The sequence below is a fragment of the Mastigoproctus giganteus genome, chromosome 6 (genome assembly GCF_048544385.1).
Source record: "Mastigoproctus giganteus isolate SK-2022 chromosome 6, ASM4854438v1, whole genome shotgun sequence".
Taxonomy (NCBI): Eukaryota; Metazoa; Arthropoda; class Arachnida; order Uropygi; family Thelyphonidae; genus Mastigoproctus; species Mastigoproctus giganteus.
In genome coordinates, this window is record NC_143580.1 from 212927246 (window position 1) to 212954983 (window position 27738).

Below are 27738 nucleotides of genomic sequence, written 5' to 3' on the forward strand. Positions count from 1 at the left end.
CTTCATAAGATCCAATCTTCTGTGATACTTTATATTTGTGTCCCCTGATTCTCATGTCACTTACAAGGTGGGAACTTCCTCATTCATTTTATTCAACCCCTTCACAGTGCCTTATACATCTCAATCAGATCTCCCCTTAGGTGTCTAGTTATCAAACTTTGCAGTCCACACCTTCTGTGCTGTTCTTCTTATGCATCAATTTGCATAAGAAGAATTTCTCAAGAATTTCTGTCTTTTTTTTAGGTGGGGTTGCAATCCCTAAATAGAATATTCCAAATTCAGTGTAATCCTTATCTTGTATAGAGGGATAATTATATCCTTCTTCCTACTGGCAAAAGTCCTGTAAATCATGGACAGGATACCATGCCTTTCTAGCTGGCTGTTTGCAGTGCATTGAAAATTTCATATCAGATCGAATCATAACACCGTCTTTAATCTTGAATCATCTTTATCTCCTCTTCCACTAGCTTATATGTGACTGGGATTTCTCTTACCCAAATGCGTAACCTCACATTTAGAATCATTAAACTTTTGTTGCCAGTTATCTGGCTTAACGACCCTTAACCTCAGATCATCAGCAAACTTTGACAGTTCCTCATCAGTATTATTTATGAACCCTGAGGGATTGCACTGGTTCACTCTGAAGACTGACCATTTATCACAACTGCTTGTCTCCTATCTTTTATCCAACTTGCATGCACTCAGATTAACATGTAAACTGAATGGTATTACACACAGGGTAGTATCATACAGTTCATACATTAATCTGGTGCAGAGAATGGCAACGAGATTAGCGAAGAGAACAAAAGGGTGGTCTTACCAAGAAAGGCTTCAGTTTTTCAAATTGTGGCATCTAGAGACTAGGCACCTAGTCTCTAGGTGCCTGATTGAGGTGTTTAGGGCTTTGAATGGATTGTGATTGTGAATGGAATGGATTTGCAGAACCAAAGCATTTTGTGCCAGCTGATCCTTTTCTGGAGCTATATTTGGAAGCACATCACCTGATATAGCATCAGACACTTGAATCTCTGACAAGTCCTCCAGATTGAATTTGCTCCAGCATATTAACTTGCTTTTTCAGAGACTTAGCTATGTCTAACAATATGTCAAGTTTTGAATTTAGTTCTTTGCACTTCTAACACCTTGCACAAAGAAATGACTGTCCATTAGCAAACAGAAACTGAGCATGTGTGTGACAACAAATGCAAGCAAAATAATCATAACTCAGGAGAATCACTGGTAGCAGTTCTGTTATCAGTCATGACTGAATCTCATTATCAGATTGAAAATGGGATGAGTGGGGGGGGGGTTCAGGAGGAAATTCTAAAACTCAGTCAACTAGAACATTTGTGCTAGATAACACTAAATTTTAACCTCTGCACAGTATTATATTTGTAAAATGATAAGAGGAGTTTGCCTCAGTATAGTACGTAGAACACTTCCGTATGATACTCTCCAGAAATTAAAATGAAAAAATATTTTTTTCATTTTTTCGTTTTAATTTCTGGAGAGTATCATACGTAAGTGTTCTATGTACTATATTGAGGTAAACTCCTTTTATCATTTTACAAATATTAATATCAACATAGAACGTGTTTGAGTTTTACAGCTCTGATTCACAGTATTATAGTAAATTAAAATTTCATTTTTCATGTAGACTCAGTTTTTCTCTTATTTCAATATTCTCCAATAAATTTAACATAATGTCTTTCTCACAAAATATCACAAATAACCCTTCTAAGTTATTCAAGGCAAATGATTGGAGCGTAATAAAAATGGCACTTGGTTATATGATGCTTAGTCTCTGTTCAATAAAAACATTTTATGCAAAAATACAAGAAAGAAAAAACTTGTAGCTCTTAATTGATACAAAGTTTGTAATTTATTATAAGTATTTATAAGGTATTTATAATATAATATAATTTATTATATTATAAATACCTTGCATGTTTCTATTTCTTGTGTTTTTAAATGTGCATTAATTAACTGAATTAATTATATTTCTCTAAATTTTACCATTATATATTTATCACTAAAGATGGGGGCTTGCTTCTCCAAAGTTTTTAATGAGTGTCCGTTGAGAATTCATTGTACGGCTAGTTGGATTCATCCAGATACACGAGGTAATATTTAGAGATTTAAAAAAGTTCATTTATGTTCAGAAAATATTTATTATCCTAATTTTGAAATATGGAAACTGGTAGTTAATACAGATGTACCATAATAAAAATGACTAAGTCATTATAACTAAAATGTATTATTTTAAAAATTCTAGCTCTATTTGAAATAATTTGTTTATCCAAAAATATTTGTAATAAATACAGACATACTATGATAAAATAGATTAGGTTTATATTTTCTATGTTACTATACAGAAACAAGCATCATTTAACTGGACCTTTCCCAGTCCATCTTTTTTTATATGCAGAAAAAGTCCAGTAATATCATTCTTATTTATTATAGTTACATAACAGAATAAACTGTATAGTAATGTACAGATTAAACCTTATTTGTGTTATTGTGGTGTATTTGTGCTTATGACCAATTTTTCTTTATGGGATCATCCCATGTAGAGAACCACTTGTTCTCTTCATGGGTTGGTCATCTTAGCAACATGACAAGGAATCTTAGTTTATTTTTTCAGTCTTAAAAGGAAACAATCTCTACATTTCCCTTGGCACTTTGTTAAAGGGTGGGGAGCTGAATCTTGTATTCACTAGTAATGAGCTCAATGAAGATACTCTTATCATAAAATTACATTTTATAGTATGCTTGTGATATTGTATATTGGAATATTTAATGCTGCTAAATTCAAGTGTTTTATTAAGAGAGTTATATGTCTTTTTTTTTTTTTTTTTATGTAAACCCCAAACACAAGAGGTATTAGAACCTATAATACTTAGTAGAACAGTGTTTATGGAAATATCTGTAGAAGAGGCATGCAGCAGAAACAGTACGTCTATGAGACAGCGAGTGGAGAGACTCTGTTAGAGATGAGTCATTGGCACCTCCGTAGCCAGGTGGGCAGGAGCAGTAGTGTGTAGCACACTCTTCTTGATTAGATTGGGTTTCGAGCCCGTAACCACCAAATACGGAGGATGCGAAAAGGTCAGGGAATGACCACCGCATATCCCCGGAGCAATATGGCCTTAGTTGCTAATGCTCCTAAAAACCAAACAACAACAAGATGAGTCATTAATTAACCTAACTGCCCTCTTCTGAACGGAATCAAGAAGCCTGAGAGAGGTTTTGGGGGCACCACCCCATACATCGGAACAGTGTTCCATGGTAGGGCGGATTTATGATTTGTACAGAGTGAACAGCTGTTTGGAAGAAAAGTAGCGCCGAGAGCAAAAGAGAAAACCAAGTTTTTTTAGATGCAGAGGAAGCAATATTTGTAATGTGCTTGTGCCAAGACAGCTTAGAAGTCGGTAATTCCCAAAAGAGATATATCATTTTGCCTAGAAATCAGAGTGTCACCAAAGATAAGCATAGGAGCAGAATCCTTTTTGTGAGATAAGACAAGACTGAGTTTTAGAAGGATTGAAATCAACTAAGTTGTCTTTACCCCACTGGAGAATTACCTGGAGATTGGCATTTAAGAAATTGGTAGCAGATGTTCAAGAAGTTGAAGCTGATTGAGCAGGGCAAGATTTCTCAAACTGGCAAGTGGAATGCAATATGCTGTCATCAGCAAAACTATGGATAGGATTTCCAGTCAATGGAAGAAGGTCATTAATATACGAGGAAAAGAGTGGGGGAAAGAACTGAACCATGGGGGACACTGGCATTAGTAGAGAAATTAGAAGACAGAGAGCCATCTACCATCACCCTCAGTGAGCGATCAGAGACAAAAATGGATAACCAATTACAAAAAGACAGTTGGCAAACCATAAGATGGAAGCTTGTTTAGAAGACCTTTATGCCAAACACGATCGAAGCCTTTGAGATATCAAGAGCAACTGCTTGTGTTTCACCGAACCTTTCCATTGAATTAGTCCATAAATGGGTAACATAAGCCAGAATATCGCCAGTGGATCGACACTGACGGAATCCGTACTGGCGATCGTTGATCAGACGGAAGGTTTCTAGGTAGTTTAAGAGTTGGCAGTTAATTGATTTCTCCATTACTTTAGAAAGTGTAAGTAATTGCAATGGACGATAATTAGATGGGAGGGATTTGTCACCCTTTTTAGGAACTGGCTGGATATGAGTAAATTTCCAAGCAGAAGGAAAAACACCTTTGGAATAAGAAAGTGAAAAAAGGTGGCAAAAGCGAGTGCTTCTATTCCCGTGAAAAACAGAAGCTCTCTCTCATTCTGTTCCAGCAAAGAAGGAATAAGTTCAGGAGCACAGGTTTTGAGAACAAGTGGAGAAATACCATCAGGACCTGGAGCTTTCTTAGCATCAAGATTCATCAAAATCCTTCTGACATCCTTTTGACAGAAGACCACAGGAGGCATTGAATGGAGCGTGTTGGGAATGGTGGGAGGTGTTCTACCAAGATCATTAATACGTGAGTTGGAAGAAAATGGGATGCTAGCAGGTCAGCTTTATCCTTGGCTGAAGTGACAACAGAACCATCTGGTTTGGACATAGGTGGGAGCAGAGATGGGCAAAAGTTGCGGCCAATAGCTTTGGCAAGAGACCAGAATGCTTGGCTACCATTTGGGCAAGAAGCAAGTTTTCTACTCTTAGCCTGTTCAAACTCTAGTTTGGACTGATTAATAACTGCTTTACAATTGTTGTGAACTTTGGTGTAGGCAGGATGAAACTGAAGAATTAGAAAAAAGCCAATTACTATATGCAACGTCCTCTCTTGAACAGCGTTAGCACATTTATTGGAAAACCAAGGTTTAGATAAAGGACGAGATTTTAAAGTGGAGTGTGGGATAAAGGATTCCATTCCCTCAAGAATAATTTCACTGAATAATTTCACTTTTGTCTGTAGCCAAAATCTTATAAAACTTCAATAGAACTATAATAAAATAAACAATAAAATGAGTCTTATAATATAATAATTTTAGGATTAAAAACAACCATTGACTAATCCAAAGAAAGAAAATAACAGCTGATATGCAAGCAACTTCCTGTAGGAGGTAATATTTTCTTGGTATGTGCCGGAGATTGTCTGTATGAGTAAGTTTTCCTCTAGGTGCTGAATGTTTAACTATTAACATCCATAGGACGTGGGAGCTATGTGGAACACCCAGTATCTAGGCTTGAAAACAAATTCAAGAGAGAGAGAGTGAGATTAATTTGAAGCTCAAATTTACATGTCTTTACATCCTAAATACTTACTAATTAACCTTTCACAGATTTCATTACAATCCCCCATACTTTTGCACAACATTTAAGTTCACAGTCAGTCAGTCATGCAATGAAATTTGTGAACAATAGCAGCAGTTGTGCACATCACATCTTTTCTGCAAGTTAAAGATCTTCCTGTTCGATTCCTATCCACTAACTATGGATTGCCTACCTTTGAAAAATACCCAATACCAGTGGGAAACACTAGAACATGTCATACTTTCCTCATCATAAGTTTCTTACATCACATGGAATACTTCTGTAGCAGTTTTCTTCATGTGAACAGAATTACACCACATTCTAGTTGATTCCATTTGTGCTCATATGAGCACAGTTTAACCCATCTTGTACATTACTAATATTTATTCTCAATTGATGATACAACAGTAGATGATATATCAGAAGATAGATCAATTCTATCCATATATTTTTTGCTATCTTGCTGCTTCTATCCTCTAAAATAACTACTATATATATATATTTGAGCATTTAAGTTAACATCCTTTCTGTAATCATCTTTTGCATCTCATATTGTGGTGTTACAGTAAACTATACATTAAGAACTTCCTTCTACTTTCTAATTCAGTTATTCCCACTCTTTCTTTTAAAATTGTATATTGAGACATTTTATTACACAGTAAGCTGTAGTGGTAAGCATATACCAGATGGTTATAAAATAAGGTTCCCTATTCAGGGGACTCTGGTGTCAAAACGGTTAGAGTTAGCCTTGTGAAAATCGGTTGTATACTAACAACCTTCACATATTGCAAAATTTGTCAATATCAAATGAGAAATTTTAACAGTAACTGTTCAAGCACTATATCAAATCTCATCAGAGAAAAGAGTAGAGTGAGAAGACAGTAAAAAAAGCTTGTGCTTACATTTGCAATTTCGACATTTATTGCAAACTCTATTATATTTATAATAAAAATTGAAGGAAAACTGAATATATAATATGGGTCACGTGTCTTTTGAATCATCATGTTTTATGAAACTTTTTTTTTTTTTTTTTTTTTTTTTGTGTGTGTTTTTTTATATAATTGCTGCAGTTATGATTTTTTTTAAGTTCTTATAACATTATTGAACAAAACACTTAACTAAAAAATATTCAAGTGTGGTTGCATAACAAACTTTAATGGTTACAGTGTATAATCATCCCATGTAGCTAAGATATTTTATTTTTGCATTGCTTATAGTATTATTGATGATTAAAGTAAAAAAAAAAAAAAAATCTATAATTTTCAAGACAGCCCTCACTAAGGGTATTTCAAAAAGGAAGCTCGTCAAAGTCCCACATGGCCACTGATGCTACAAAAATGAACACAATTATAATGGGTTAAGTTGGCTGAGTGCCCAGAGTTTTTTTATGAGGATCATAAGACAGCTTCAAAAATGCTTTTTGGAGCTGTCTTATATATGGTTATATGCTTACATAGTTGTTTGAAAGTGCATTTCATTAATGTAGAATAAAGTTACTCTTAATTTTTGTTTCAGATCAGCATATTCTGTTTGGATGTGAAGAAGGTATTTATACCCTTAATCTCAATGAGTTGCATGATGCATGCATGGATCAAGTAAGTAATGTTTTACCTATCCTATATATGCAAGTGAATTTACAATTATAAATGTAATAAAAATAAAATATAGATAGTGATTAGACAATGAATCTTTTTTTTTTTTTTTTTCTTGATTGACTATGGATTCTTTTGGTGTTGATCCACTGGTAATATATTGGTTTATGCTACTAATTTTTGTCAAATTTAGCTTTTTGCAAGTTTAGCAAAATTCAAGCAGTTGCTCTCGATGTTTCCAAGGCTTTTGATTGTGTTTAGCATAAAGGTCTCCTAAATAAGCTGTCATATTAGGGATTGTAATTTTTTTGCAATTGGGCCAATTTTCTTTCTGATCACTCACCCTGTGTGATTGTGGTTGTACTGACTTCTCATCTAATGTTGGAGTTTTCTGCAGTTCATTGCTTTCTGCCACTCTTTCCTCTTGTCTGTTAATAATCTTTTGCTAACTGGGAATCCTAATCATAGTTTTGCTGTCACACGTGCCACCTTCCAGTTTGAGAAACCCTGTCCTGCACAAACAATTTCAAGTTTCCAAATTGGGAGTCTGCTGACGAGGCTATTGGGAGTCAGAAGTGTTCAAAGCCGCTAAGTGGATTTTCTTATTTATTGATTTGAAATTATTGTTTTTCTAAAACTTTTCATTTAAATTTAGTAGTATATTATTATTTTGTGATTTTCTGATTAATCGTGTGTATTTATTCTTTATTCGGCCTTGTAATTGCATAAAAGTATCAGTAAGGGTATCAAATCCATGTGTTACAAGTTGCAGCTCCGCTGAACGAGAAGTTTTTTAGCCATATTTAGCCGCTTTATTGACCAATTGTTACATCAAATTATTTTCTTTAAGTAGCTTATAGACCTAGTCAGGATCCTTAGTTTGTTCTGAATTGAGACAGTGAGATTTTGAAGTTAATTAATACTTAAGTGTGTGTAGATTTACTGTTCATAACTTGCCGCCATTGTTATACGACACAACGTTATATCCTGAACTAGATAGCGTAAGCTTACTATAGTATAGTATATCATGTAATATTCTCAATTAATCAGTAAAATCTATTAATCTTGTTAAACTTCATTGTCAGTTAAATTGTACTTTTAACTAAATACATATAACGACTTAGATTAGAAACGTAACATAATTAATTAATACATAACTTGATACGGAAGTTATATAAACGGAATTTATAGATAATACTCGATACTGAAAAATATATATAGCGTTATAACTGTGTTGGAATATAAGTTTAGGGTTATAATTTTTTACTGAAATTGAAATTTTATTGAAATTAATTCGAAATCATGACAGACCAGAGCAGCAAAGCAAAAGGCCCAAGCTAATGGGAGTTCTGTGGCTCAGGGGAGAACTGAGGGGGAGGCAGTTGCCCTCTGAATCATAGCCTTTTAAAATGCACTGCTTGCATGATGTTTGTGGAGCAGTCGGGTAACGGACATGATATTGCCATGGGGGATGTCTTTGTGTGTGTGCACGATGTAAGGAGTGTAAGGAAATCAGCCGACAACTCAGCGTTGTTATGGGCCTATATGACAATTTGAAGGACGGGGTGGATGCCCTCGAAGGATCTAAATTGAGGGGCCCATCAAGCTCTCAGCTGCCCACATCGACGCCAGAGCTTGCACTTGGTCATCACACAACACAGCAGCAACCCTCAAGGCAGAATGCGCTGGTCCCACAGGAACTAGTAGTTGTTGACTCTATTGTCAGGGAAACGGGGAACATGCTTTGTAAAAAGGATAGGTGGAACAGGACTAGGGTATGTCTGCCAGGGGCAAAGGTTGATGACATTGTAGAGCGGATATCATCTTTTAAGGGCACAAAAGGTGATATAGTTGTACACGTTGGCACTAATGATATTAAGAGTAGGAGACCGGCAGAATTACTTAACAAGTACAGGTCACTATTGAAAAAAAAACTGTGAATTAGGGTTGAATTTGAAAGTGTCTGCAATTCTGCCCAGACACAATAGGAGGGAGTATATGATGAGAGCCTTGTCGATCAATTCGGCCCTGCAAAGATTGTGCAAGGCTCGAGGGGTAAAATTTTTTTTCAGCCTGGTCTGCGCTTGTTCACAGGAGAGACTGCTTCTACAGGGATGGGATACACTTAAATAGAAAGGGTGCAAGAATATTTGCTGATGCTATCAAGGCAGTGTTAGGTGGATTGGAAAACTCCTACCCCCACTCCCCTAAAACATGCTACTTAAGTTAAAGGAATTAAGTAGGTACCTACCTAATTCCAATTTTGGAAAATAACAGACAATTAAATTAAAGCACCTGCAATGGTATGTATTTCTAGGAAATGTATACCTAGCATATAACTTCCATTTTTAACTGCACTTAATTCTTAAATAACACCTATAGAAAAGCCTTATTTTCAATTTAAAATGACCAATAAATTTATATAAATTATATGTATTGCCTGGCGATAAAATATGCTAGCGATCATTTGTAGGCCAGAAATTGTTTATAAACTTAAATTTTCTTAAACTTTCGGCGATAAACTTTCCTAGACTAAGTCTAGGAAAGTTTATCGCCCGCATTTCACCGCCAGCAATTAATCAATAGCAGTTTATCGCATAAACAATTTATAGCCTACAAATATCGCCAGGCAATACATATAATTTATATAAATTTATTTTTAACTTAAGTAGCATGTTTTAGGGGAGTTTGGGTAGGGCATGCCGATTAGGGAGGTACTTATATATTTATAATCTCTTACAATGACAACATTTTCTTATTTTGAGTTTATTTTTCATCCTTTTGAGTTTGTGAACGCATCATGTCGGTGGAATTTTTGAAATCAGAAAAGGAAAACCGAAATTGTGCTTTAGTGGACATTTGTTTTATAAAGACAGACAAAATGAAACAAAAATTCATTGGAAGTGTCAAAATTACCAAAAAACCAAATGTGCCGCTCGAGTTACTACGGTAGATAACACCATCGTTAAAACATGGAAGGAGCACAATCATTGTGGAGACGCAGCAGGAGTTGCGGCAGCACAACTTCTTGATACCATTCGAATTTATGCAGGAACAACAAATAATATGCCTCATAGTATTATTTCAAATGTTTCGAGAATCTGTAGCCATGCAGCATCCCCTAAGCTTCCAAGTGTAGATACAAAGGGTACTAGGAAAGTTTTGCAATACAGCTTTGTTTATTTAATTTTTTCAAAGTAATTTCCTCTACATTCAATACACCTCTCCATCCTCCGAAACCAATCTTTAAACCAGTTCTGCCAAGTTTCACTAGGGAGTAAAGCACACTCGTTGTCCCAAGCCCGTAGAAGGTCCTCATCACTGGAAAACCGCCTCCCTTTTAGCTTCATTTTCACATGCGGGAACAGTGCAAAGTCGCAGGGAGCAAGGTCTGGACTGTAGGGATGGTGCTCGAGAAGTTTCAGTCCTGTCGTGGTCAAATATTCGGTGCAGGCTTTGGCGCGGTTAGCTGGAGCATTATCGTGATGGAGGTACCAGGTGTCCATTCTTGACTTTGGCCGCAGGTTGTTCATAGATCCAATGACTTTAGGCAGGCATTGTTCAGTATACCACTTAGCTGTGACTGTCTTCTGTGTGTCCAAAACGACACGTTCCACAATTCCACTCGATTTGAAAAATACAGCTATCATTTTCTTCTTTACAGATCGGGATTTTCTGACAATTATGGGTGTGTCGTCATCGTCAAAGACCAAAACTTTGTTTTGAGCCTTGGTCGGCAGATCGTAATAGTACAGCCAAGTCTCGTCACCTGTCACGATGTTGTTCACATACCGAGATTGTCCCTTATCAAACTTTTTTAACATCTCCCGGCACCAAGTCACACGTCGTGTCATCTGCTCTTCAGTCAGTTGATGCGGCACCCAGAGAGAACAAAGTTTCTTCACGTGCAAATGATCTTGCAGAATCGAATGAATTGCTGGTGCATTTAGGCCCACAGTATCGTCTATCTGTTGGTAGGTCACTGGCCTGTTTTCGTCAAGCATTTTCCTCACAGCAGTAACGTTTTCCTCCGTAACTGACGTTCGTGGCCTTCCCGGCCTCTCAGAATCCTCCAGAGTGAAATTTCCCCTTTGGAATTCTCTATACCACCTGAATATCGTTGTACGATGTGGACAATCATCATCTAGTGCAAGAGTCATTTCTTCTAAGCACTGGTCTATGGTTAAACCACGCACGAAATTATACCGCAAAACTGTCCTTATCTCATTTCGTGACCACGATGCTATCGCAAGCACTTTACACTCTCACTACTAATGAATAACTGAGCCCATCGACTTGGCGCGGCGGCTACTATGCACGTATGAACATGTCTCAACATGCAGCAACAAGCAGCTTCCTGTGATTCATTGTTGCGTCATATTGCAAAACTTTCCTAGTACCCTTTGTACAATGAAACGTACGATCCGAAATATAAGAAATCGAAATTTTGATGGCCCAGTTCTTCCAACGTATCGTAGAGACATAGTTTTTACAGGAGAATATAAAACATCATGCAATGGAGAATTGTTTCTACAATTTGATTCTGGACCCGAGGACAATCGTATGTTAATTTTCAGTATGAAAAGAAATTTGCAGTTGTTAGCGAAGTGAACACTGGTATGACAATGGGACTTTCAAAACTGTTCCCTTACTTTTTTATCAGCTGTATATGATACATGGGTTCAAAAACAAAATATCGCTTCCAGTAGTTTATGCATTATTGCCTAACAAGTCTGAGGAAACGTATGTATCTCTACTACAGCAGCTGAAAGTATTGGAACCAGCTATGTCCCCGCAATCAATAACTATAGATTTTGAGACGGCGATGATGAATGCTTGTAGAAGAGTTTTTCCTGACACTTCGCAACGGGGTTGTTTTTTTTTTTTTTTTTTTTTTTTTTTCACTTTTCACAATGTATTTTTTGTTCCATTCAGAATAATGGATTGAACAAACGTTATAAAACTGATGATAATTTTGCTTTAAATATGCGAATTTTGGCAGCAATTGCATTTGTGCCCACTCCAATTGTGACGGTCGTTTTTGAACATTTGTGTGAAAATGATGTTTTTCCTCCAGAATCGCAAGACGTTGTTGGTTATTTTGAGGATACATGGATTGGATGCCCAACCAGATGACATCTTCGTCAACCACCAAAGTATTCCCATGAAATGTGGAACATATACCAGCTTGTTCTTGAAGGATTACCAAGAATGAACAATTCTGTTGAAGGGTGGCATAGAGGATTTGAGGAACAAGTCGCTGCTTATCATCCCAACATTTGGAAATTTTTCGATTGCATTAAAAAAGAACAAAGTATTAGCGAAATGCGCATTGAACAATATTTAAGTGGAAGTGATCCGGGCAACAAAAAAAAGAAGTATCGCGATTGTGATGAATGAATTAAAAGGCTTGTTAGTACATACGATGAACAGGGTGATATTGTTGATTATCTAAGAGGTATAACGCATAATATTTCTTATTAATAATTATGAGAGCATCCTTGGACTCAGGGGAGGTTCCCACGGACTGGAGATGTGCAAATGTATCCCCAATTAACAAAGGGGGATCGAAGGGTGACACGAGTAATTACCGACCAGTTAGTTTAACTTCTGTTCCGGGTAAAATAATGGAGACACTGGTTAAAGATGCATTGCAGGATCATCTAGACAAGACTGCAGCAATAATTCAGACACAGCATGGGTTTGTTAAGGGAAAGTCTTGTCTGACAAATTTGATAGGATATTATGATGTGGTTACAAAGGAACTGGATGCAAAAAACAATTTTGATATCATATATTTGGATTTCAGGAAAGCTTTTGACACTGTTGCGCATGGAAGACTATTGTACAAATTGGAGCAGAATGGCATTAAGTGTAAGTTGCTACAATGGATAAAAGGATGGTTAAGTGGAAGAAGACAGAGGGTGGTAATCAATGGGTGCTGCTCTTCGTGGACTAATGTTATTAGTGGAGTTCCACAGGGTTCGGTGTTGGGTCCTCTGTTGTTTTGTATATTTATCAATGATATTGATGAAGGTATATCAGGCTTAATGTCGAAGTTTGCAGATGATACAAAGGTTGGCAGGGTTGTTAATGACAGTAATGGCAGTGTGCCACTGCAACAGGATCTAGATAATTTGGGCAGATGGGCTAAGAAGTGGAAACTGATGTTTAACCTTGACAAATGCAAAGTACTGCATAGGGGTAGAAGTAACCCCAGAGAAACGTACCAACTGTGTGATACTACACTTAAGGTGGTAGAAAATGAAAAAGACCTGGGAGTAATTGTGCAGGCAGATATGAAGTTTTCTGAGCAATGCAGACAGGCTGCCAGGGCAGGTCATGGGGTTTTGTCAATGATATATAGGAATTTTGCTAGCAGGGAGAAGGAGGTGATTATCGCTCTGTATAAGGCAATGGTCAGGCCACGCCTTGACTACTGCGTACAGGTCTGGAGGCCTCATTTTAGGAAGGATGTAGATTTACTTGAGCGTGTACAGAGAAGGACAACAAGATTGGTGAGGGGAATGAAGGAATCCTCTTTACCAAGAGAGGCTTAAGTTCTGCAAATTGCAGTGGCTGGAGACTAGGCACCTGCGCAGTGATCTGATTGAGGTATATAAGGCCTTGAATGGGTTGAGCATGCTGAATTCTGATGGGATCCTTCCACTTGTTCAGATTACAAACCTAAGGGGGCATAAATTCAAATTAAGAAAAGACAGATGTAGAATAGATGTGCGGAAGTTTGCCTTTAGCCAGCAGGTGGTTAATTGCTGGAACAAACTTCCATTTGTCGTTGTGGAAGTTGATAGGATGAATAAATTTAAGGAGGAACTGGACAGGAATTTGGAGGGAATGGTGTTATTTTTTTATTTTTTTTTTTTGGCTGATGCTGCATAAGCTCATACCCATGCTTTCTTGCATCACATGCCACTACTACTACTACTACATACATTGTTGTAAATATTAGTGTCTTAGTAATTAATTATCCCAACGTGACTGATTCTGAATATTGCATAAACATTCATTTTGAATTTTTGCAGTGTACTATGACATACATAATGTTATAATTAGTTTAGTTTAAAATTAACCAATTGTTATATTGTTCAAATAATGGATTTTTTACTATTTTTGTGATACATGTAATATTAAAATACATCATCTACCTATTAAATTACATATTTTTATACATGTGTTTTTTTTATTTCCGTACTATTCCGTCATAGTTCATAGAATTCCAAAAATATGCTAATCATATTTTTTAAGGCAGAACTTAAATAAAAAATAACTTTTTATGATTTGACCAAACACATTTCATTGCTTCTAGACGGTAAAATGCGATAAACTGACGCGGCGGTAAATTGCTGGCAGTAAATTTTCCGGACCCCATCGGGTCTCTAGTTAACTCATATTGGGGATTACCCTAAAAAAAAAAAAAAAGTTTGCTTTTTCATTCTCAATATTACTTCAATACTTTTCAAACTCCTAGACTCTGTTTAAAAGAAGACAGTCGAGTTAATCAATGACCTGCCTACGAAGTCTCTCAGCATTCAATACTTGTTTCATGCTTTTTATGCAAAAAAAGGGATGCTTCCATGAGCACACACTGTTCTGCAAATTGGAATCTGTAGTTCTGCTGCTCTCTTACAAACTAATCCAAACATAGTCCTTAACTAGTCAATAGCATTCACTTTCCAAATCAACAGGGAAGTGGACAGTGAATGAGGAAAAGTACATAACTCATTGAACTAACTTTTTCTCTTCCCCATTTATCCCTTCTGCTTTTGTTCTTTGGAACAATCTTCCTTCATATATATTTCCTGAAAATTATAGTCTGTAAAAATTTAAGCCTAATGTCAATTAAGTATTCTGTCTTGGTACTATGATAAGTTTTATTATTATTATTTTTTTTTTGCCTGGAATTTTCATTAACAGAAAAAAAAACCGATTATAGTACCATGATATGACATTAAGGAAGCATGTTATGTTGTAAGAGTCATCTTTAAACCAGTGTCTAACATCCTTGCATCCTGTTGTTCTCTAGTAATCCCCCACATATATAGTCCATTAATTCCCAATTTTATTGTTGAAAAGCCTTTCCACAGTTCCATTGTATTTCTGTTACAGGTAACGCTGATAAACTTGCCTCTTCTGCATTGCCCCTCTTGGAAATTTCGTAGGGCACACTGGAATGAATATGCCTCTCATGTTCAGTTTGATGATGTAGTCCAATTCCATCCCATAAATAATATTACCGAACATATAACTAACCAGATCTTACAAGCTGCTACCTCTGTAATACTAGAACCTTTGCCAAGAAAACACAAACGGCACAAATTACTGGTGGAATCAGGAATGTACACACAATAAACAGGGGGAAAAAATAGAGCTTGGAATTTGTTTCGCAAATTCCCTACAACTAGTAACTTCATTAACTTTAAAAGATTTAAAGCCAAGTAAGAAGAAAAGCAAAGAAAGATGCCTGGATTAGTTTTTCTTAAACTATTAACAAGGACACAGTCAGCAGACTCATCTGGGAGGAAAATTCAAATACTAAACTGGAAAAGGCAGGAGTTGTCCTCTCTGGCAGAAATAGTGAATGCCTTAGCTGAATCATTTGCTAATATATCAGCAATATCTACTTACATCCTAATCTCTCAATAAAACATCTAGTAATGCTGCTGGTACAGATAGTCTACTACATTATGTTAAAACAACTAAACAACAAATCATAAAACTCATTTAAATTTCTACAAATATTTTTAGAAAATACTTATCCAAACACCTGACATCACTCAATTGTCCTAACCTTCCCAAAGTCAGGAAAAGGTCATACCTTTTCACATAATTGCAGACTAGCTGTTTAGGCAAAATTGTAGAAAAAATGGTTTACAGTCAGGTAATGTGGTTCCTGGAAACTAAAAACTTGCTAAACAATAATCAGTACAGGTTTCAGCAGAATCAGTCCACTTTAGTCATGATATCAAAGTAGAAGCAAATATCTGCAATGCTTTTTATAAGGAGACAGCAACACCTGGTCATGGTTAATCTTGATATTAAAAAAGCTTTCAGTACCACCTGGCAATATGATTTTCTTCAAGATCGTCATTCTTTTTGGTTGGAGAGGCTAGTTACCCTAATTTTTGCAAAACTTGCTATGCCATAGGACAGCGGTTCCCAAACTGGAGTCCGTAGACCAGTTCCAGGGGGTCCGCAAAACGACTCTCTGGAACTGGTAAAATTATTCGTTCTATGTATAGCAAATTGATGATAAATAAAGTTATTATATTTTATGTAAAAATAAGAATAAAGTTGAGTTGTTTTAAACAAAACTTTAAATTTTCTTTTCAGAAAACCCAGTGTTCATACATATATACACAAGAAACATATATACTGTATATATATATATATATATATAGGGGTCTGCAAATTTTTTTTTCATTTTTGAAGGGATCCGTAGATCTCAGTAGTTTGGGAACCACCACCATTTTATGTTTCAGATGAGTTATCTAAACAATTAATCCATATCGTTTGAACAAGAGGATGTACTGCATTCCATCCTCAGTGCAGGTTTATTTACAATAAGAATTACAAACATGACACAGAACATTCCAAATGCAGTTGGATCATACATGTTTGCTAAAGACCCCATTTATCTCTTTCAGTCACAAACTATGAATACTAGTGAAAGGCAACTTCAACTTTCCATAGCCAAAGTAGAATCGTGGATGCTACAGATTGCTATTCCCTAGCAAAAAAGAAATCCACTGCAATTCATTTCTGTAAAAAACTCAAACTACATCCAGATCCAGAAATATATTTAAAAAATAGTCTGATTCTTCTTGCCAGCAACTCTCATTTATTGGGCTTATATTTAGATAATAAACTTAATTTTGTTAGCTCGCCTTCGGAAGGCTTGTCCAAAAAAATTGAACATCCTAAGAGCTGTCTAGGGTACTGATAGAAGCCCTCCTCTTTAGAACCTTAATTCGGTCCCACTTGGATTATAGATCTATGATTCCACAAAGAAAAGTTCTCTATTACATCTCAGTACCATCCAGCATAGTGCCCTTATGATAGCTGTGGAAACCTTTAGAACAGGGGTAACATGGATCCCTTGGGGGACTGTGGCTAGATTTCAGGTAGTCTGTGAACTTGGATGGGAAAAATATATAATCAAATATATTGCCTATATTTTAAATGTATTGTCTTGTTATTGGATGCATTAATAAAGAAGCACATATATTACTGTATCACAAATTTGTTTCCTTTGTAATCCTATGTAAATTATGTTATGCATTTAAAAATATTATTCCGAGAAGGGGTCCATAGGCTTCACCAGACTGCCAAAGGGGTCCATGGCACACAAAAAAGGTTAAGAACCCCTGCTTTAGAACATCTCCAATCTACAGCCTGTATGTCCTGTGGGACTTCGATTGGAAGAGTTCATACGGACATTAATTTCCAGCAAGTCTCCCAAGATGTTGCTACTGCTGAACCTCCCTGCACTCTATTCTCACCTCTGTGTGTGAGTTTCTTTCTGTGATGGGGAAAATGCTCCCTAACAAACAACTTTCAGCAGCTACATGAAGCACATACCTTGGAAAACAGAAACTAATTATCTGTATTGAGCTCAAAAGCAGATTCAGCTGTAGGTACTGCACCAGTTTTTTTCACCTTCTCAGTAGCTGTGTCTTTTCCTACTGAATTATGATATCTATACTTTTATTACATACAAATCGTATGTTATAAAACTAACCCTAATAACATAAACAGTTATTTCAAGCAAGCTCTTATATATACGAACTCCTTAAGTGCAGTCGCTGCCATTCAGTCTACTTTTCTCTCTCTCTCATTCCATCCTGAAACAGATCCAATCTAGATTGTCACGATCAAACATCTAGTCAGGTGGTCACCTTCTGCTGGATCCAGTCTTTTAACTTTCTCCAGTAGTTTGTATTTACCTCCCCCCCCCCTTACAATGGGAAAATTCTGTCAGCATTCATTCCCCCCATGCCTTATATACCCCAATTAGAATCCCTCCTGCTCTCCTCCTAGATGCCTAGTTTTCAAGCTCTGTAACCGACATCTTCTTTGGAACCTTTCAAGGAGCTCAATATTTTTCTTTAGATGCAGCCTCCAGATCTGAATACAGTATTCTAAATTCAGTTTCACTGCACTTGGATTGCGTTAATGAGATTTAACCTCTTTCACCCTAGATGCAAAAGTATGGTAAATCATTGATAAGATATTGTGCATATTCATGGCCACCTCTTACACTGCATGGTAACCATCTCGTTTGATTGTATCATAACACCCAAGTCTTACATTTACACTCTATAGCTCTACCCTGCCTAGTATATGAGAACCAAACGTAGGACCAAACATTTGGCAGCATTAAAATATAACTGCCATTTCTCCAACCCTTCATGAAGCGTGTATAAATCATTTTGAAAGAGCTCATCCTGATTTGCATTGTTAACCTTCCTCTCGAACATCATATGATCTGCAAAATTCAACATCATACCCTTTATTCCCTCATCTGTATTATTCAAGAAAATGAGAAACAACAATGATCTATCACCATAACTTGACGGATCCTATTTATAACCCTGACCTACTCGGAAAAATTTATAACAACTCTTTGTTTATGGTAACAAAAAGATTAGGAATTTTACATGTGTGCTTAGGATTGTGTAGTATTCTGGTAGGTAAATGCATGAGTATAAAGTTTTTAATAGTAGTAAATACTTGGAATCGCTATCAGCTGGGCTGATTGTGGTTATGAACACTAAAATCATCAAAGAAAGTTACTTCACTGTTAGGAGAGAGTTAGTCTGGAGAAAGTCTAGTTTCAAAGAAAGAAATACAAAAAAAGTTCCGAGGGATTTTTTTTTTTTTTTTTTTTTTGTTGTTGTTGTTGTTGTGTTATTTAAGCACTAGAGACAAGAAATGAAACTGACAGAGTGGGCTAAAACAAATCAAAAAGGGGGAATTCTATATTTGGAAGACTGCCAGGAAATATCAAGGTTGACTTAAAGTGTAAACACAGTCTTTAAAGAAAATGGGACCACGGAGTGTATTATTAGTACAGATGAGATGAATGGTGGTTGAGGATATTAATAGTTGATATTCTATTAAAAACAGTTAAGTAGGGCTTATAAGATTGAAGATGAAAATTAACATAATCAAGATTAGAACTTGAGACCATTTATGTTTATGAAATGAATTAGTAATTTTTTGAAAGGTTTAGTTCTTTTCTCAGATAAGTTTATACTAGTATATTATAAGTAATTTTTATTCTCATGCTTATAAAGATTGCATCAACTTCATTAATAGATTTGAGACTGGATTTAAAAATTTAAACTTTAATTTTATATTTTATTGTCAAATTTAGATATCATGATATTCAAAATAATAACTTAATTATATACCTTTCTAGCTTTATCCCAGGAGGACAGTATGGATGTTTGTTGTTAAGGATGTTCTCATGACTCTTTCAGGTATCAGTAAAAAATCTTTGCTTCTAATTTATGCAAAACTAGGTTTAAGTTTCCTTGTTACTTTTAATCCAATTTCCCCTCGACGTGGGCACCTGTACGTGGTGAGGGGACCTCCCAGTGATGCTGCTGGTTTTCCAGATTAGTATCACTGGGATCCAACGCCCATACTTTGGTTCCAGGGTTACATCTTTGGAATCCGGTGTGTGCAGCCGTGCGCCGCGACCCGTGGAATTCGGAAAGGGGATCCTGGTGGTTGAGGGGCCCAGCCTTAATACACCACTTTGGCCCCTGCTTCGACAAGACGGGTGGTCCCGGACCGGCCCGACTGGGATCAATCAGCGGGTGGTTCTTACTACTAGGGTCAACTGCGTTCCAATAAGTCTCCCTCTCTTTGGTCCTGGGACAGGATCAAGGCTTATTGGAAACGTGGGTATGGTGCCTCTAAGCTAACTTGGCGTCCCATTCGTGTACGCAGTGCCTGCTAGTTCATGAGTGGGCGTCCCCTCGTAGGACTCTGTAGTGGGTGAGGTACTTAGGGCATCGGAAAATATTTATTTTACTCCTATGAGTATTATAAATCCTTCTTCTGGGGGCCCAACAAGGCCCTTACCTAATCAAGATGATGACGCAGATAACACCTCTGCAAAAAGAGCCAGGACTGAGGATACACCACCACCACCACCATCAATGACACCGCATTTCCTCATTCTCCATTCCACCGGAGAGCAGTCCATTGGAAAGATGTCACCCTTCTTTATCCAGAAAGGATTAGAAGGGTTGGCAGGATCACCCAAATCTGTAAAATGACTGCATTTTGGTGACCTTTTGGTCGAAGCTATAAATATAAAACAGGCAGAAAAAATCCTGAAAGCCACATCAGTAGAGGGAATACCTATCATCGTAATCCCCCACAAATCCCCCACAAGTGCACTATTCGGACACAAACTGAGATGACTATACCACCAAGAGAGTCATTCACTCCGATTGCACGTTATTTATTGAGTTCACAAAAGCCCACCAAAAAAACACAGTCAGCTGCCACTCCTATATCCATACCTCCTAGTGCTCCACCACTACCAAAGAGCCAATTGGTAAGGAGCCTCCAGTAATAACAGAAACAATGGATGTAGAGAACAAGGAGGTACTGGATGAATCAGTTGGAACTCTTTGCGGAGGAAGAAATGGACACGGGACAGCGTCCATTCTTCCCGAAAAAAGATAAATCCAAGACTGACAAAAGTAAGCCCTCAGCACCTTGGAAGCCGTCTGATGGACCCACCAAGCCAAAATAATGGCTAAATTCCTACAATGGAATTGTCGTGGATTCCAGCGAAATACAGATGACATCAAGGCCCTCCTGCAAAAGCACGAGCCAGTTTGCTTTTGCTTGCAGAAGACTTACCTAAAGGCAAATGATAACCCAACCATGCATAACATAACATTTTTTCGTAAGGACAGAATTGTGGATGGTCGTGCTCATGGAGGAGTGGCTATCCTTGTGGGAAACCAGACCCCAGTTCAGCCCTTGCTAATTACAACTAGCATAGAGGCTGTTGCAATTCGCCTTACAGTGGGATTTTTATTAACCGTATGCTCTATTTATTTGCCACCTGGGACTGACATCTTCCAGGAAGACCTTGATGATCTTGTAATGCAGTTGCCTCCCCCTTTCTTACTTCTCGGGGATTTTAATGGACATAACACCCTGTGCGGTAGTGCTAACAACAATGGAAGGGGACGAGTCATAGAGCATATGCTAAATGACAATGACCTTTCCCTTCTAAATACTGGAACAAATACCTTCTTCCACATGCCTACCTGTACGTTTTCTGCCATTGATCTCTCTCTCTCTCTATCTGCTCTCCTTCTCTGCTCCCTTCACTCCCTTGGGAAGTGGAGGAGAACCCATACGGAAGTGATCACTTCCCTGTGATAACCTCGTTATACAGTGCGAGACCGTGTCTTCCTTTCAGGTTACCACGGTGGAAGATTGATCAGGCTGACTGGTCTGCCTTCCAACATCAGGCAAATTTTGACCTCAATACCATCAGTCAGGAGCCTATCAATGATGCAGTAACATACATCACAGAAATTATCGTCCAAGCAGCTGTGAATGCTGTTTCAAAAATATCTGCCCGGTTTCCACCATTTCCCAAACCTTGGTGGAATTCACAATGCACAGCAGCAAAAAAGGCTCAAAACAAAGCGTGGGGGATATTCTGCCGATATCCTACCATGTAGCCTTCAAATGCACACGAGCTAAAGCACGCTATATCCGCTGTCAGAGTCAAAAGGAATCATGGATCCGTTTTACTTCATCATTTACTCAGTCCACTAGTACTAAGTTGGTCTGGGATAAAATCCGGAAAATGAAGGGAAAATATACATCCCACCCTTCTTCAATCCTAGATTATAATGGATGCTCTATTGCAGATCCAACTGCAATAGCCAATTATCTTGGGGAAACATTCTCTAACATCTCTGAAACATCTTCGTATTCCCCAGAGTTCCTGGTCCTGAAACACAAAATTGAAACACAGGCTTTTAATTTAAAGTCTAAGAGCCTTTATCCCTACAACGGAGCATTCACTATGGAGGAACTGAAAAGAGCCCTCACTCTTTCCAAAGCAAGTGCTATCGGACCAGATGGCATCCATTATGAAATGATTAAGCATCTTCACTAAATCTATGGATTATCTGCTCCTTCTATATAACAGAATCTTTATTGAAGGGCAGTTTCTGGATTCCTGGTGCAAGGCAATCGTTCTTACCTTTGCTAAGCCAGGAAAGGATCCAAAAGTCACTACTAACTATTGTCCTATTGCTCTGACTAGCTGTCTGTGCAAAATCCTGGAGAGAATGGTAAATTTTCGTTTAATCTGGTATTTAGAATCAAATGACCTTCTCTCTAACATCCAGTGCGGCTTCCGAAGGAACCGGTCCACTTTGGACCATCTTATTACACTGGAAACATCCATCCGGGATGCTTTTCTAAAACGTGAACATTTAGTATCTGTATTCTTTGACATGGAAAAAGCGTATGACACAAATTGGAGATTTGGCATCTTAAAAGATTTGCATAGCCTTGGTCTTAGAGGGCAACTCCCCATTTTTATTAAAAACTTTTTAGCCAATCGATCTTTCCAGGTTCGTGTGAGATCCTCTCTCTCGTTCCTTCACCCAAGAGGAGGGAGTACCACAAGGATCAGTTTTAAGTGTCACGCTTTTTGCCATCAAAGTAAATTCCATCACAGAACAACTTCCTCCAACTGTAAACAGTGCCCTCTATGTTAATGACTTGAGCATATTTTGTCAGTCATGCAACATGAGGGTTATTGAAAGACAACTGCAAAAAGCCATCGATCGCCTTAATTCCTGGGCACTTGCTAATGGCTTCAGGTTCTTGCCGGAGAAGACCGTTTGCGTACATTTTTGTTGTAAGCATAATCTTCATCCTGAATCTGAATTAAGGCTCGGACAAAATGCTTTTCCAGTCGCAGCGGACACAAAATTCTTAGGACTCATATTCGATAAAAAGCTGACCTTTCTGGATCACATCCGTCAACTCCGCACAAAGTGCACAAAAGGCCTGAATATTCTGCGCTCTCTTTCCTCTACATCTTGGGGTGTGGATCGATGCACCCTACTACGCATAATCTAGTCTGGATCGTGCACTTGTATGATCCAGACTAGATTATGGGTCCCTGGTATACAGTTCGGCCAGAGACAGTGTACTTCGATGGCTGGATCCTGTCCATCATCAGGCTCTCCGTATTGCTACTGGAGCATATCGGACATCTCCTGTCCAGAGCTTATACGTCGAAGCAAACGAACCACCATTATCACTTCGACGTAAGCAATTGTCTCTAAAGTATGCCTTAAAATTGAAATCCCTGCCTGACCATCCTACGTGGCCATTCGTTTTTGAGCCACGATGGGAAAATTTGTACAACACCCGTAAGACTGCGAATCGTCCTTTTGGTATTCATCTCCAAGAGCTACTCAAAGAACTTAATATCAAGGTAGACAAGGTTGCCCAAACACCAAAGCAACCCCTTCCACCCTGGCTTGCTCATGTTCCAACATGTGACTTCTCCCTTAGAAATTGGGGAAAGTCGGACACTCCATCATCTGTCTACCTGCAGCTTTATTCACCACACCGAATTGAACATTCTGACTTCACGCCAGTTTACACAGATGGTTCGAAGTCGGAATCATATGTGGGATCTGCTGCTGTCTTTACAGACACCACTACATCGGAGCAGATTCCCTCTGAATGCAGCATATTTACTGCAGAGCTGCACGCTATAGAGTTAGCCTTGGATCACATTGGTAAACGCCAATACCAATGGTTCATTTTATATTCTGACTCTCTCAGTGTGTTACAGGCTTTAATAACCGTGAGATATAATTCTCATCCAGTTCTGTCTAGCATTCAGCAGAAGATTCACTTCCTCTGTGAACGTGAATATGATATCCACTTCTGCTGTATTCCCAGCCACGTTGGAACTGAACTGACGTTACTGACACCGCAACCAAATCAGCAACTCCCAATAATAATTGCTGCCTGTCAGTCCCCTATACAGACTACAGGCAAATAATACACCAAAAGATACACTCCCAATGGCAGGATTCGTGGAATAGACAGACTGCGAATAAATTATATCATATAAAGCCTGTAATTGAACCGTGGCAGTCTAGTCTGTGCATGAATCGTAAGGAGGAAGTTGTTCTTGCCCGGACGGACCCGCATAGGACATAGTCATTTGACTCATTCGTTTTTGCTGAGGGCTGATGGATCCTCCTATGTGTGAGTCCTGTAGCACAATTTTAACTATCAGACACATTTAATTGACTGTCCAGATTTTAGCAATATCCGTTTTACCGCTTTAAATCATCTGACTGAGCCGTATACTCAGTCAGATTTTATCCGAAAATGACCATATGTCTGCTATGGTCAATAAAGGTTTTTACTTGTATTTAAAATTTACATGTTATTGTTATTTCTTTATTGATTTGTCTTTTCTACATTTTATAACTTTGTTATTTTATACGTTGACATGGTGACCTAAGTAATTAGGTCAGTGAAAGTTTAAATTTTTTTTTATATGTATCACCTGGTTTTGGCGCATTATAGTCTTAGTTGTTAATGCCCCAATAAAACCCAAAAACCAACCAACCTAATCCAATTTAAATTTTAAAAATATGCTGAAAATATCAATGCAGCAAACTTCTTTATTGAGAAACTTGCGCTTCACTTCTTATTTGTTTTATGTTTCTAAAGAGGTAAATCATGAGTGTTGTTATTTGGTTTTTAGGAGCATTAGCAACTAAGGCCATATTGCTCTGGAGATATGCGGTGGTCATTCCCTGACCTTTCCGTATTTGGTGGTCACGGACTCGAACCCCGGTCTAATCAAGAAGCGTGTGCTACGCACTGCTGCTGCTCCTGCCCACCTGGCTACGTAGGCGACTAGCCAGTGTAAAGAATTTTGTCTTTAATTATGTGTAGTGTTGTTTTTTTTTTTTTTTTTTTTTACCATATCCAATGAGAGATCATTAACAGCACAGACATACTGATTTGTAGCAGTAATACAGACTACCTGAACTTTTTGTTCTTTATTTTATTATAAATAAACTAAGGCAATTTTGCATGAAGCAATGGTGAATCTTAAGCAATGCTTAAGATTCACTATTGAATGGTCAGTGCTTTTGCACTGTGTTTTGTTCATAGTGAACTCTGACAAGTGAACTTGGCAAGTCGATAATTGGCATCATTTTAATTGAATCTCATATTGCGAAACAACCTTCACGAGTTGCCAAGTTATTGTACTGCTTTGAATAAGTAACGCTTCACCAGTGGAGAAGGCTAATGTTACTTATTCTCAGTGGATACCACCACCCAGCACCGTTTCAAAGCTTGTTAGCTTACTCATCGGTGGGTAGACTGGTGCCCTGTTGTTGCAATAGTGACAACCCGGTTATGAAGGTATAAGTCTACAATATGAGAGATGCCTGATGTTGTGTAACAGTATAAACTAAGGTAATTATTTTGCAGTGCAATACCTCAGCAACTCGTGAAGTTTGATTCACAATATGAGATACAATTAAAACAATGCCAATTATCTTGAACAGTTCACTATGAACAAAACATGGTGCAAAAGCATTGACTGTTCAATAATGAATCTTAACCGTGGTCCCATTGCTTCATCAAAATATTGCCCTAGTTTATACTATTACAACACCATCAGGCATCTCTCATATTGTGGACCTTCATAACTGGGTTCTCACTATTGCAACAATAGGGTACCTGCCCAGCCACCAAGAGTAAGCCAACAAGCTGCGAAACAGTGCCGTCTGGGTGGTGGTATCTGCTGAGAATAAGTAACATTAGTCTTCTCCACTAGTGAAGCATTACTTATTCAAAGCAGTACAATACCTTGGGAACTCATTGTGAAGGTTCAAAATATGAGATACAATTAAAACGATGCCAATTATCAACTTGAACAGTTCGCTGCAAACAAAACATGGTGCAAAAGCACTGACCATTCAAATAGTTTATTTTATTATATATACATGTTGGAGGTTTAAAATGATCTGTATTTACTACTCACCTGCCAAACAGAATCCTGTTTTGAAATGAAAAATGTACTAAATTGGTTATAAATTTGGTATCATTTTCAATAATTATAAAAAAATATATATGTATATACACTGTGCTGCCACTTTATTAGGCACACCTACCTAGTAGTGTGTTGAGCCTCCTTTAGCCTTCAAAACAGCCTGAATTCGTCTAGGCATGGATTGAACAAGATGCTGAAAACATTGTGCAGGAACAAGATGCTGAAAACGTGCAGAGTGAGATTCAATGGAGGTGTAGGCCTCCATTGAATTCAATTCAGTGTAGGCCTGCAGTGAACAGCCCTTTCCAGCCCATCCCAAAGATGTTCAATAGGATTGAGATCCAGGGACTGAGTGGGTCACTGCAGCAAAGAAAAGTCAATGTCGTGTTCCTGGAACCATTCCATAGTGATTCGGGCTTTGTGCACTGGTGCATTATCCTGCTGGAAGTAACCATCTGACTGAGGATAAACTGTGAACAAGATGCTGAAAACGTGCAGAGTGTATGTATATACACTCTGCACGTTTTCAGACTCTGCAGGATAATGCAGGATAATGCAGAGTGTATATACATACACTCTGCAGGATAATGCAGAGTGTATGTATATACACTCTGCATTATCCTGCTGGAAGTAACCATCTGACTGAGGATAAACTGTCAACACGAACAGATGCACTTGATCAGCAATGATGTTTAGGTACGATGTGGCATTCAGACGTGAATCTATGGGTATCAGTGTACCCACTGTGTGCCAAGGAAACATTCCCCACATCATAACAATGCCCTCACCACCTTGGACAGTAGTTGTCAGACATGACGGGCCCATGGATTCATACTGTTTTTGCCAAATTCTGAGCCTTGCATCAATATGATGCACCAGGAACTTTGACTTGTCAGACCAAGCAACTGTTTTCCAATCCTCGATAGTCCAGTGCTGGTGTTGCTGTGCCCACAGGAGACGTGCTCTCTTGTTCTTCATTGATAACAAAGGTACACGATGTGGCCGTTGGCTGTTCTAGCCCATTCGTGACAAAACGCAACTAGTGGTCCATTGCAATATTTTGTTCTGCGCACCAAGGTTGTATTCTGACGTGATGTGCGACATTGTGACCTCTCTGTTTGCTTGCGCAATTCTAGCTATCCTCCTCTGAGCTCTCTCATCAACAATCAATTTTCTTCTACTGGAGTGCCATTGAGAGGATGTTTTCTGTTTGTTGCACCATTCTCGATACACCCTTGAAACTGTGGTGCGTGAAAAGTTCAGGAGAACTGCTGTTTCAGAGATGCTTTGTCCAGCACATCTTGCACCTACTACCATGCCACATTCGAAGCCCGTTAGATCATTCCTTTCCCCATTCTTGCTACAGTTTGTATGCTTAACTGATACTAGAAATGTTGTTCTGCTGCATTTGTATCCACAACTGTGGTCATGTGACTTGCAACGTTGTGGGACAAACCACTTGTGTGCACAGCATGGGTGTACCTAATAAAGTGGCAGCACAGTGTGTATAATAGTCAACACCTTCAAGTTTATTAATACAATTTTTATTTATCAAAATCATAAATGATAAATTGTTAGTACTGAAGTAGTGAAGCAAACTATTAGGATTATTTTGTTTAAATGAATGGGTAAAATGACATTAATTTATTAATCTTCATAATCCCTGACTATGGCTGACTTTTTTGGTTGCAGATAGGATCATCTTGACTGCAGTCAAGACAATTCCATTTG

General features: G+C 37.9%; 1 protein-coding gene across 3 annotated transcripts in view; it reads left to right on the plus strand.

The window, feature by feature from the left end:
• The window catches only part of hppy (MAP4K3-like protein hppy), a 394076-nt gene that overhangs the window by 278096 nt on the left and 88242 nt on the right, over positions 1–27738 (plus strand). For all 3 annotated transcript variants that reach the window (XM_090376708.1, XM_090376710.1, XM_090376709.1), the window contains 3 exons: positions 2039–2123; positions 6805–6884; positions 19324–19384. In XM_090376708.1, the coding sequence (XP_090232834.1) occupies positions 2039–2123; positions 6805–6884; positions 19324–19384 (226 nt within the window). The remainder of the gene's footprint in view (positions 1–2038; positions 2124–6804; positions 6885–19323; positions 19385–27738) is intronic.